Source organism: Somniosus microcephalus, chromosome 1 (genome assembly GCF_052327205.1).
Source record: "Somniosus microcephalus isolate GS21.2 chromosome 1, FLI_Smic_1.0, whole genome shotgun sequence".
Classification (NCBI taxonomy): domain Eukaryota; kingdom Metazoa; phylum Chordata; class Chondrichthyes; order Squaliformes; family Somniosidae; genus Somniosus; species Somniosus microcephalus.
Window position 1 is genome coordinate 462,920,593 of NC_140987.1, and position 13,316 is coordinate 462,933,908.

Genomic DNA, 13,316 nt, shown 5'->3' on the forward strand with positions numbered 1-13,316 from the left:
CCATGTTACTATAGCAACAGAGCACAAGCTACGCCAATCCCACAGGGGGAAGATGGGACAATTAAACAAATCCTGAGGGTACTGACTCGGAGGCGCCATTGTGAGCAACAGTGTAAGGCAGTTAAAAACAACAGGCGATCTCGGCTGACTGAAAGGAGGTTGGGGTGGTTCACTCCAGCTCAGGATGGCCCTGGGCCACGGCACGAGTCTGCCCCTGGGCCACGGCACGAGTCTGCCCCTGGGCCACGGCACGAGTCTGCCCCTGGGCCACGGCACGAGTCTGCCCCTGGGCCACGGCACGAGTCTGCCCCTGGGCCACGGCACGAGTCTGCCCCTGGGCCACGGCACGAGTCTGCCCCTGGGCCACGGCACGAGTCTGCCCCTGGGCCACGGCACGAGTCTGCCCCTGGGCCACGGCACGAGTCTGCCCCTGGGCCACGGCACGAGTCTGCCCCTGGGCCACGGCACGAGTCTGCCCCTGGGCCACGGCACGAGTCTGCCCCTGGGCCACGGCACGAGTCTGCCCCTGGGCCACGGCACGAGTCTGCCCCTGGGCCACGGCACGAGTCTGCCCCTGGGCCACAGCACGAGTCTGCCCCTGGTCAGTCACAGAGAGCGCACAGGATGGCTGTGTGGGATTGGAGAGCACAGCGTGCAATCAGGCTTTTCTTTGGAGTTTGGGGCTGTGGCCCATTGCTGGGGCCTTCTCCCCGATCCCCCCCAGCTCTTACCCCGATCCCCCCAAACCTTCCCCCCCAATCCCCCCAACCCCTTCTCCCCGATCCCCCCCAGCTCTTACCCCGATCCCCCCAAACCTTCCCCCCCCGATCCCCCCAACCCCTTCTCCCCGATCCCCCCAACCCCTTCTCCCCGATCCCCCCAACCCTTCTCCCCGATCCCCCCAACCCCTTCTCCCCGATCCCCCAACCCCTTCTCCCCGATCCCCCCAACCCCTTCTCCCCGATCCCCCAACCCCTTCTCCCCGATCCCCCCACCCCTTCTCCCCGATCCCCCCACCCCTTCTCCCCGATCCCCCCACCCCTTCTCCCCGATCCCCCCACCCCTTCTCCCCGATCCCCCAACCCCTTCTCCCCGATCCCCCCCAACCCCTTCTCCCCGATCCCCCCACCCCTTCTCCCCGATCCCCCCACCCCTTCTCCCCGATCCCCCCACCCCTTCTCCCCGATCCCCCCACCCCTTCTCCCCGATCCCCCCACCCCTTCTCCCCGATCCCCCAACCCCTTCTCCCCGATCCCCCCCAACCCCTTCTCCCCGATCCCCCCAACCCCTTCTCCCCGATCCCCCCAACCCCTTCTCCCCGATCCCCCCAACCCCTTCTCCCCGATCCCCCCAACCCCTTCTCCCCGATCCCCCCAACCCCTTCTCCCCGATCCCCCCAACCCCTTCTCCCCGATCCCCCCAACCCCTTCTCCCCGATCCCCCCAACCCCTTCTCCCCGATCCCCCCAACCCCTTCTCCCCGATCCCCCCCAACCCCTTCTCCCCGATCCCCCCCAACCCCTTCTCCCCGATCCCCCCAACCCCTTCTCCCCGATCCCCCCAACCCCTTCTCCCCGATCCCCCCCAACCCCTTCTCCCCGATCCCCCCCAACCCCTTCTCCCCGATCCCCCCAACCCCTTCTCCCCGATCCCCCCAACCCCTTCTCCCCGATCCCCCCAACCCCTTCTCCCCGATCCCCCCCAACCCCTTCTCCCCGATCCCCCCAACCCCTTCTCCCCGATCCCCCCAACCCCTTCTCCCCGATCCCCCCAACCCCTTCTCCCCGATCCCCCCAACCCCTTCTCCCCGATCCCCCCAACCCCTTCTCCCCGATCCCCCCAACCCCTTCTCCCCGATCCCCCCAACCCCTTCTCCCCGATCCCCCCAAACCCTTCCACCCCGATGTGCACAAACTAAAAGTGTGTTTTTTTTTACAACGAATGGGCTGTAAAAGATGAAAGCTGGGATCAGGATTACCCAATGACATTCGGTCACCTACCCCTATACATTTTTTCTTCACAATGAGCTCCCAATAACATCAGCTGGGTTCACTCTTTGAAGGAAAGTTCTATAAATGGCCTTTCTGTAATGACTCCTACCTTTCCGATCCCTCTGGTTGGTGAAGGAGCTGGTGACACTGGAATGAAGTCAATGCGCTTTGGTGAGGCAGATTTATCCAGGTCATTGTCACTCTGTGGGAAACAGAACAACATTCGATGTGAATAAATCTATTGAAGGACAGGCCTGAAAAAGCTCAATATTCTACTTGGCTAGATGGCAACCTCAGGCTGCAGCACACACAGTGCTCCCTATAATACGGTAAGAGCATTCACTGAACTAACATTCTGTTCATTACACAACCCTAGCACAAGCATTGCAAAGAGAGTATAACAAATCTCTCATTTTAAACAGATTGTGTGGTGAATGTCTCCCAGCAGGTGAACCGGGGATGCAGGGGACTGGGGGAGGATGGGGTACCGGAGTGTGCAGGGGACTGGGGGAGGATGGGGTACCGGGGTGCGGGGGTGGGGGGGGGATGTAGGGGACTGGGGGAGGATGGGGTACCGGGGTGCGGGGGGGGGATGTAGGGGACTGGGGGAGGATGGGGTACAGGGGGGGGAATGCAGGGGACTGGGGGAGGATGGGGTACCGGAGTGTGCAGGGGACTGGGGGAGGATGGGGTACCGGGGTGCGGGGGGGATGTAGGGGACTGGGGGAGGATGGGGTACAGGGGGGGAATGCAGGGGACTGGGGGAGGATGGGGTACCGGGGCGTGCAGGGGACTGGAAGAGGATGGGGTACCGGGGTGCAGGATGGGATGCAGGGGACTGGGGGAGGATGGGGTACCGGGGCGTGCAGGGGACTGGGGGAGGATGGGGTACCGGGGCGTGCAGGGGACTGGGGGAGGATGGGGTACCGGGGCGTGCAGGGGACTGGAAGAGGATGGGGTACCGGGGCGTGCAGGGGACTGGGGGAGGATGGGGTACCGGGGCGTGCAGGGGACTGGGGGAGGATGGGGTACCGGGGCGTGCAGGGGACTGGGGGAGGATGGGGTACCGGGGTGCAGGATGGGATGCAGGGGACTGGGGGAGGATGGGGTACCGGGGCGTGCAGGGGACTGGGGGAGGATGGGGTACCGGGGCGTGCAGGGGACTGGGGGAGGATGGGGTACCGGGGCGTGCAGGGGACTGGAAGAGGATGGGGTACCGGGGCGTGCAGGGGACTGGAAGAGGATGGGGTACCGGGGCGTGCAGGGGACTGGGGGAGGATGGGGTACCGGGGCGTGCAGGGGACTGGAAGAGGATGGGGTACCGGGGCGTGCAGGGGACTGGGGGAGGATGGGGTACCGGGGCGTGCAGGGGACTGGGGGAGGATGGGGTACCGGGGCGTGTAGGGGACTGGGGGAGGATGGGGTACCGGGGCGTGCAGGGGACTGGGGGAGGATGGGGTACCGGGGCGTGCAGGGGACTGGGGGAGGATGGGGTACCGGGGTGCAGGGGACTGGGGGAGGATGGGGTACCGGGGCGTGCAGGGGACTGGAAGAGGATGGGGTACCGGGGTGCAGGGGACTGGGGGAGGATGGGGTACCGGGGCGTGCAGGGGACTGGAAGAGGATGGGGTACCGGGGCGTGCAGGGGACTGGGGGAGGATGGGGTACCGGGGCGTGCAGGGGACTGGGGGAGGATGGGGTACCGGGGTGCAGGGGACTGGGGGAGGATGGGGTACCGGGGCGTGCAGGGGACTGGGGGAGGATGGGGTACCGGGGCGTGCAGGGGACTGGAAGAGGATGGGGTACCGGGGCGTGCAGGGGACTGGGGGAGGATGGGGTACCGGGGTGCAGGGGACTGGGGGAGGATGGGGTACCGGGGCGTGCAGGGGACTGGAAGAGGATGGGGTACCGGGGCGTGCAGGGGACTGGGGGAGGATGGGGTACCGGGGCGTGCAGGGGACTGGTGGAGGATGGGGTACCGGGGCGTGCAGGGGACTGGGGGAGGATGGGGTACCGGGGCGTGCAGGGGACTGGGGGAGGATGGGTTACCGGGGCGTGCAGGGGACTGGGGGAGGATGGGGTACCGGGGCGTGCAGGTGACTGGGGGAGGATGGGGTACCGGGGTGCAGGGGACTGGGGGAGGATGGGGTACCGGGGCGTGCAGGGGACTGGGGGAGGATGGGGTACCGGGGCGTGCAGGATGGGATGCAGGGGACTGGGGGAGGATGGGGTACCGGGGCGTGCAGGGGACTGGGGGAGGATGGGGTACCGGGGCGTGCAGGGGACTGGGGGAGGATGGGGTACCGGGGTGCAGGATGGGATGCAGGGGACTGGGGGAGGATGGGGTACCGGGGCGTGCAGGGGACTGGGGGAGGATGGGGTACCGGGGTGCAGGATGGTATGCAGGGGACTGGGGGAGGATGGGTTACCGGGGCGTGCAGGGGACTGGAAGAGGATGGGGTACCGGGGCGTGCAGGGGACTGGGGGAGGATGGGGGACCGGGGGGTGCAGGGGACTGGGGGAGGATGGGGTACCGGGGCGTGCAGGTGACTGGGGGAGGATGGGGTACCGGGGTGCAGGATGGTATGCAGGGGACTGGGGGAGGATGGGTTACCGGGGCGTGCAGGGGACTGGAAGAGGATGGGGTACCGGGGCGTGCAGGGGACTGGGGGAGGATGGGGGACCGGGGGGTGCAGGGGACTGGGGGAGGATGGGGTACCGGGGCGCAGGATGGGATGCAGGGGACTGGGAGAGGATGGGGGACTGGGGGGTGCAGGGGACTGGGGGAGGATGGGGTACCGGGGTGCAGGATGGGATGCAGGGGACTGGGGGAGGATGGGGGACTGGGGGGTGCAGGGGACTGGGGGAGGGGCAGGGGATGGATGAGGAGGGACGTGCAGGGGACGATGGGGTACCGGGGTGCAGGGGCCTTCAGTGGGGGAATGTCTAGGCAGGAGAGGCCTACTCTTCCTTCGTGGGGCCTGGGGAAGCAATGCCGGGAATACAGAACCACGGACGTCACCCACACCGGAGGCCATTCAGCCTGTCGTTAAGTGGATTCATGATGTATTGCTGTAGGAAAGGAGCTCGGTGAATGGCCTACTTCTGTGCTGTAAACTTCAAATCAAATCAACTTTTACTGTCATTGTTAGTGCACAAGTGCAGTACAACGAAATGTGGGCTTGCGGCTCCCGAGAGTGTACATTTAGATTAAGACATTTAAACATTCAACATACATTTGGCTTGTAGTATATTAACATAAATATGACCATAATAAAGTGCATTGGCAGATGTGCAGGCTTTAGAGTTTATTTGTGGAGTTCAGTAGGATGACAGCCCTGGGAAAGAAGCTGTTCCTAAATCTGGTCGTACGGGTGCGAATGCATCTGTAGCGTCTCCCAGATGGCAGGAGGGCGAACAGACTGTGGCTGGGGTGGGTAGGGTCTTTGATGATGGACCGTGACCTCCGTAGACAGCGTTTCTGGTATATGTGCTCTATGGTCGGTAGCCGGGTGCCGGATGGAAGGAAAAAAATCCTTGCATGTCCAGAGTGGTGCCCACACTTCACATAATCTGGGTCGACTGATCAGGCACCACATTGCCACATGACCAGGAGATGCACGGCTCCCAGGCATTTTCACAACGGAACGTAGACAACAACAATCCACAGAACAGAACACACACATGTTTTCACAGGTACGGTGTACGGTGAGGCCGTCTCCTCCCCGAGACACAGGTACGGTGTACAGTGAGGCCGCCCCCTCCCAGAAACACATGTACGGTAAGGCCGTCCCACCCTGAGACATAGGTACGGTGTACGGTGAGGCCGTCTCCTCCCTGAGACACAGGTACAGTGTACGGTGAAACCATCTCCTCCCCGAGACACAGGTACGGTGTACGGTGAGACCGTCTCCTCCCCAAGACACCGGTACGGTGAGGCCGCCCCCTCCCTGAGGCACAGGTACGGTGAGGCCATCTCCTCCCTGAGACACAGGTACGGTGTACGGTGAGGCCGTCTCCTCTCCAAGACACAGGTACGGTGAGGCCGCCCCCTCCCCGAGACACAGGTACGGTGAGGCCGTCTCCTCCCCGAGACACAGGTACGGTGAGGTCGTCTCCTCCCCGAGACACAGGTACGGTGTACGGTGAGGCCATCTCCTCCCCGAGACACAGGTACGGTGAGGCCGCCCCCTCCCCGAGACACAGGTACGGTGAGGCCGCCCCCTCCCCGAGACACAGGTACGGTGAGGCCATCTCCTCCCCGAGACACAGGTACGGTGTACGGTGAGGCCATCTCCTCCCCGAGACACAGGTACGGTGAGGCCGCCCCCTCCCCGAGGCACAGGTACGGTGAGGCCATCTCCTCCCCGAGACACAGGTACGGTGAGGCCGCCCCCTCCCCGAGACACAGGTACGGTGAGGCCGTCTCCTCCCCGAGACACAGGTACGGTGAGGCCATCTCCTCCCCGAGACACAGGTACGGTGAGGCCGCCCCCTCCCCGAGACACAGGTACGGTGAGGCCGCTCCCTCCCCGAGACACAGGTACGGTGAGGCCATCTCCTCCCCGAGACACAGGTACGGTGAGGCCGCCCCCTCCCCGAGACACAGGTACGGTGAGGCCGTCTCCTCCCCGAGACACAGGTACGGTGTACGGTGAGGCCATCTCCTCCCCGAGACACAGGTACGGTGAGGCCGTCTCCTCCCCGAGACACAGGTACAGTGTACGGTGAGGCCATCTCCTCCCCGAGACACAGGTACGGTGAGGCCATCTCCTCCCCGAGACACAGGTACGGTGTACGGTGAGGCCATCTCCTCCCCGAGACACAGGTACGGTGTGCGGTGAGGCTGTCTCTCACTGCGAGGACTGTACACCAAACCTGTCTCAATGGGTGACCCAGTTCCCATGCATCTGCTTGGTTTAAATTCCTTTGGAGCCGGTGAGTCATGTTAATCTGACACTGCTCACAAAGCTGTATCCATGATGAAATTGCGTGGCCTGGACACTAGCCAATTTATTCCAAGGGATTCCAGTAAGAAGTGCTTTAAGCATTCTTCCTGCCTCATCTGATCACGTCGGGAGATCTCACAGCCTCTGACAACTAACAGGTACAGAAGAGGAACAATCAAAAAAAATCTGTTATTTAAAGCGTCGACAAATGGCTGACTCTCTCGAGGAGCACATCACTCCCCCAGGATGTAGCTGTAGTTACAGCCACCTACAAGAGCTGTATGACTCAGGACAGTTCACCCACTGGTACACGGCTCACTCACCAGGTTCAAGCTTTCCTCCCATGAAACGCTCATCTGCATCGCTGCCTGTACTCCCCTGTTTACAAAACAAAGACAATTCAGTGGTGTTTTGCTCCCCTCCCCTCTAATTCATCTAAACCGTATACAATACAAGAGGCAGCAACAACCAGAGCGAGACTCGGCAGCAGTTTGAAAATCTAGAACAGAGTGAGAGCGAAGTGAGTAAGAGCATAGAAAACATAGAAACATAGAAGATAGGAGCAGGAGTCGGCCATTCGGCCCCTCGAGCCTGCTCCGCCATTCAATGCGATCATGGCTGATCATCCAAATTCAGTACCCTGTCCCTGCTTTCTCCCCATACCCCTTGATCCCTTTAGCCTTAAGAAATATATCCAACTCTTTCTTGAATATATTTAATGAACTGGCCTCCACCGCCCTCTGTGGCAGAGAATTCCACAAGTTCACCACTCTCTGGGTGAAGAAATTCCTCCTCATTTCAGTCCTAAATGGCTTACCCCTTATCCTTGGACTGTGACCCCTGGTTCTGGACTCCCCGGCCATCAGAAACATCCTTCCTGCATCTAGTCTGTCCAGACCTGACAGAATTTTATAGGTTTTGATGAGATCCCCTCGCAATCTTCTAAACTCCAGTGAGTATAAGCCCAATTGACACAATCTCTCCTCATACGTCATTCCTGCCATCCCAGGTATCAGCCTGGTGAATCTTCGCTGCACTCCCTCCATGGCAAGAACATCCTTCCTCAGGTAAGGTGACCAAAACTGCACACAATACTCAAGGTGCGGTCTCACCAAGGCCCTATACAACTGCAGCAAGACATCCTTGTTCCTGTACTCAAACCCTCTCGCTACGAAGGCCAACATACCATTTGCCTTCTTAACCGCCTGCTGCACCTGCATGCTTACCTTCAGCGACTGGTGCACAAGGACACCCAGGTCTCTTTGCACTTCCCCTTCTCCCAATCTATTGCCATTCAAATAATAATCTGCCTTCCTGTTTTTGCCACCAAAGTGGATAACCTCACATTTATCCACATTATAGTGCATTTGCCATGTTTCTGCCCAATCGCCCAACCTGTCCAAATCGTACTGGAGTTTCACGACATCCTCCTCACAGCATACCCTCCCACCCAGCTTTGTGGCGTCTGCAAATTTGGAGATATTACATCCAATTCCCTCGTCCAGATCATTAATATATATTGTGAACAGCTGGGGTCCTAGGACCGATCCTTGCGGTACCCCACTAGTCACTGCCTGCCACTCGGAAAACGACCCGTTTATTCCAACTCTTTGCTTTTTGTCCGCCAACCAGTTCTCTATCCAAGTCAATACCTTGCCCCCAATCCCATGTGCCTTAATTTTGCACAATAATCTCTTATGCGGGGCCTTATCGAAAGCCTTCTGAAAGTCCAAATACACCACATCCACTGGTTCTCCCTTATCTATTTTACCAGTTACATCCTCAAAAAATTCCAGTAGATTAGTCAAGCATGATTTACCTTTTGTAAATCCATGTTGACTTTGTACGATCCTGTCACTGCTTTCCAAGTGCTCTGCTATTACATCTTTTATAATGGACTCTAGCATTTTCCCCATTACCGATGTCAGGTTTACCGGTCTATAATTCCCCGCTTTTTCTCTGCCACCTTTTTTGAATAGTGGGGTAACATTAGCTACCCTCTAATCCATGGGTACTGTTCCAGAGTCTATCAAGTTCTGGAAGATGACCAGCAATGCATCTACTATTTCTAGGGCCACTTCCTTAAGTACCCTGGGATGTAGATTATCAGGCCCTGGGGATTTATCGGCCTTCAGTCCCATCAATTTTCCTAACACCATTTCCCTACAAATACTGATTTCTTTCAGTTCCACCCTTTCATCAGACCCTATGTTCCGCGGTATTTCTGGGAGGTTATTTGTGTGCTCCTTTGTGAAGACAGAACCAAAATATGTATTTAGTTGGTCTGCCATTTCTTTGTTCCCCATTATAAATTCCCCCGATTCTGACTGCAAGGGACCTACGCTTGACTTCACCAATCTTTTTCTCTTTACATATCTATAAAAGCTTTTACAGTCAGTTTTTATGTTCCCTGCAAGCTTACTCTCATATTCTATTTTCCCTTTCTTAATTAATCCCTTTGTCCTCCTTTGTTGAATCCTAAACTGCTCCCAATCCTCAGGATTATTGCTTTTTCTGGCCAATTTGTATGTCCTCTCCTTGGATCTTATGCTATCCCTAATTTCCCTTGTTAGCCACGGTTGAGTCACCTTTTTTGTTTTATTTTTATGCCAAACTGGGATGAACAAATTCTGTAGCTCATCCATCCTCGAGACCGGGCAATAGGTGACATTACTAAAACACCTTTCAGCAACAGATACTCTAAATGATTAAAATCTTCTGGAAAATACAGAAACTAGCTCGAATATCCAGAGGTGAAAAACATACAGTTGCCTAAGCAAACCAACTAGTGGTACCCAAAGATTCCGACTTTAAACCTAAATAAAGATGTAATGCCTTGCTCCAATCTTACCTCTCGTGAGCCGTCTCTCGATTCATGAGATCCATTCCTTCTTCCTATTTAAAACAAAAACAAGTGCCACGAGAATGTGAGTCTATTTTGATATATTTGCAACCACAGAGATAATAACAGGCGTGCACGGGGCAGAAGTGTGACCCAACTCTCTCTAATGGGGGAGCCATCTTGTACGGTAGAGTCTGCAGGTTCGTTACGCACCCAGCGCACTTCAGGCTTCGCAATGTCACGTGAACAAACTTCACCAAGCCCGAGTCAGTCCTGCTGGTTTGTTCCAACCTCTAAATGCCTACAAAAATCTGTGCAATTAGTCTCTAACTGACCTCAGGGAAGCACAGCAATTGAACTTTGCAACCTTGAAGGGACGTGACAGGTTAGAGACACCTGCATCTCAGCAGCAGAATAATACACTGTGTATCACATGGTGCAACGCTCCTGTTCTTCAACAACAGATCCTGTCACTGACCACGAACAATGCCACAGGAAATCCATTGGTTTTATATAAACTGGGGTCATTGGGAGCTGCAGATCGCAGCAGCTGATAACCCCCAGTAACAGGCAGCGAGAGGCAGATCAATACCAGGAGACTGCGACCTTCTCGCCACATTCAAAGGGTCAGCCGTGGCTCAGTTGGCCGCACCCTCGCCCGAGTCAGAAGGCTGTGGGTTCAAGACCTACTCCAGAGATTTGAACACAAAAATCTAGGCTGACACTCCGTACTGAGGGAGTGCTGCACTGTCGGAGGTGTCGTCTTTCAGATGAGACATTGAACTGAGGTCCCGTCTGCTCTCTCAGGTGGACGTAAAAGATTCCATGGCACTATTTCTAAGAAGCGTAGTGGAGTTATCCCTGGTGTCCTGGACAATATATATTAATGATGATCTAGACGAGGGAGCTAGATGTAATATCTCCAAATTTGCAGACGACACAAAGCTGGGTGGGCGTGTGTGCTGCGAGGAGGATGCCGAGAAACTCCAGGATGATTTGGACAGGTTGGGTGATTGGGCAGAAGCATGGCAGATGCAATATAACATGGATAAATGCGAGGTTATCCTGGTGTCAAAAACAGGAAGGCAGATTATTATCTGAACGGCAATAGATTGGGAGAAGGGAAAGTGCAACGAGACCTGGGTGTCCTTGTGCACCAGTCGCTGAAGGTAAGCATGCAGGTGCAGCAGGCGGTTAAGAAGGTAAATGGTATGTTGGCCTTCGTAGCGAGAGGCTTTGGGTACAGGAACAAGGATGTCTTGCTGCAGTTGTACAGGGCCTTGGTGAGACCACATCTTGAGTAGTGTGTGCAGTTTTGGTCGCCTTACCTGAGGAAGGACGTTCTTGCCATGGAGGGAGTGCAGCGAAGATTCACCAGGCTGATACCTGGGATGGCAGGAATGACGTATGGGGAGAGATTGGGTCGATTTGGAATTTAGAAGAATGAGAGGGGATCTCATTGAAACTTATAAAATTCTGACAGGACTGGACAGACTAGATGCAGGAAGGATGTTCCCGATGGTCGGGGAGTCCAGAACCAGGGGTCACAGTCTAAGGATAAGGGGTAAGCCATTTAGGACAGAAATGAGGAGGAATTTCTTCACCCAGAGAGTGGTGAACCTGTGGAATTCTCCACCACAGAAGGCAGTAGAGGCCAATTCATTAAATATATTCAAGAAGGAGTTGGATATATTTCTTAAGGCTAGGGGGATCAAGGGATATGGGGAGAAGGCAGGGACAGGGTACTGAATTTGGATGGTCAGCCATGATCTCATTAAACGGCAGCGCAGGCTAGAAGGGCCGAATGGCCTACTCCTGCTCCTATCTTCTATGTTCCTATGTTTCCATGTTAATATTTATCCCTCAATCAACATCACTAAAACAGGTTATCTGGTCATTATCACATTGCTGTTTGTGGGAGCTTGCTGTGCACAAATTGGTTGCCACATTACAACAGTGACTGCACTTCAAAAGTACTTCATTGGCTATAAAGCGCTTTGGGACGTCCGGTGGTCGGTAAAGGCACTATATAAATGCAAGTCTTTCTTTCTTGCCATCTGCAAGATCATTCTAAACAAGTGCTGTCTAGTGTCAAAGTTGGAAAAATATCAAAAATGTTACAGCACAGAAGGAGGCCATTCAGCCCATTGTGTCAGTACTAGCTCTTTGCTAGAGACATCCATTTCTAATCCCACTGTCCCCCTCTCCACACAGCCCTGAATCTGCCTCTGCTTCAAACATACTTAAAAAGAAATTAGGAGAGCGAAGTGGGGCCATGAAAAAACACTGGTGGACAAAATAAAGGACAATCCCAAGGTGTTTTATAAGTATATTAAGGGCAAGAGGATAACTAGGGAAAGAGTAGGGCCCATTAGGGATCAAAGTGACAATCTGTGTGTAGAGTCGGAAGATGTAGGTGGGGTTTTAAATGAATATTTTGCATCTGTGTTCACTATGGAGAAGGATGATGTAGGCATAGAAATTGGGCAGGGGGATTGTGATATACTTGAAGAAATTAGTATCGAGAGGGAGGAGGTACTAGCGGTTTTAGCGGGCTTAAAAGTGGATAAATCCCCAGGCCCTGACGAGATGTATCCCAGGCTGCTGTGTGAGGCAAGGGAGAAGATTGCAGGGGCTCTGACACAAATTTTCAGAACCTCTCTGGCCACAAGGGATGTGCCAGAGGACTGGAGGACAGCTAACATAGTACCATTATTCAAGAAGGGTAGTAGGGATAAACCAGGGAATTATTGGAAACAATTCTGAGGGACAGAATTAGTCTCCACTTGGAGAGGCAAGGATTAAATCAAAGACAGTCAGCATGCTGTGTCAGGGGGAGATCATGTCTAACCAATTTGATTGAATTTTGAGAGGGGGAGACTAGGTGTGTGGATGAGGGTAGTGCAGTTGCTGTAGTCTACATGGACTTCAGTAAGGATTTTGACAAAGTCCCATATGGGAGACTGGTCAAGAAGGTAAGAGCCCATGGGATCCAGAGAAATTTGGCACATTGGATCCAAAATTGGCTTAGTGGCAGGAGGCAGAGGGTGATGGTTGAAGGTTGTTTTTGTGACTGGAAGCCTGTGTCCAGTGGGGCACCACAGGGATCAGTGCTGGATCCTTTGCTGTTTGTAGTGTACATTAACGATTTAGATATGAATGTAGGAGGTATGATCAGTAAGTTCGCAGATGACACGAAAATTGGTGGAGTGGTAAATAGCGAGGAGGGAAGCCTCAGGCTACAGGACGATATAGATGGGTTGGTTAGATGGGCAGAACAGTGGCAAATGGAATTTAACCCTGAAAAGTGTGAGGTGATGCATTTTGGGAGGACTAACAAGGCAAGGGAATACACAATGAATGGTAGGACCCTAGGAAGGACAGAGAATCAGAGGGACCTTGGTGTGCATGTACATAGATCCCTGAAGTCAGCAGGATAGGTAGATAAGGTATAGAATATAAGAGCAGGGAGGTTATGATGGAGCTGTACAAAACGCTAGTTAGGCCACAGCTGCAATACTGTGTGCAGTTCTGG

The 13,316-nt window shown here is 55.5% G+C and overlaps 1 protein-coding gene across 2 annotated transcripts in view; it reads right to left on the reverse strand.

The window, feature by feature from the left end:
* The window catches only part of pabir2 (PABIR family member 2), a 78,443-nt gene that overhangs the window by 21,749 nt on the left and 43,378 nt on the right, over positions 1 to 13,316 (reverse strand). For both annotated transcript variants that reach the window (XM_086002401.1, XM_086002408.1), the window contains exons 4-6: positions 9,791 to 9,834; positions 7,263 to 7,317; positions 2,100 to 2,192 (exon numbers count right to left, since the gene is read on the reverse strand). In XM_086002401.1, the coding sequence (XP_085858527.1) occupies positions 2,100 to 2,192; positions 7,263 to 7,317; positions 9,791 to 9,834 (192 nt within the window). The remainder of the gene's footprint in view (positions 1 to 2,099; positions 2,193 to 7,262; positions 7,318 to 9,790; positions 9,835 to 13,316) is intronic.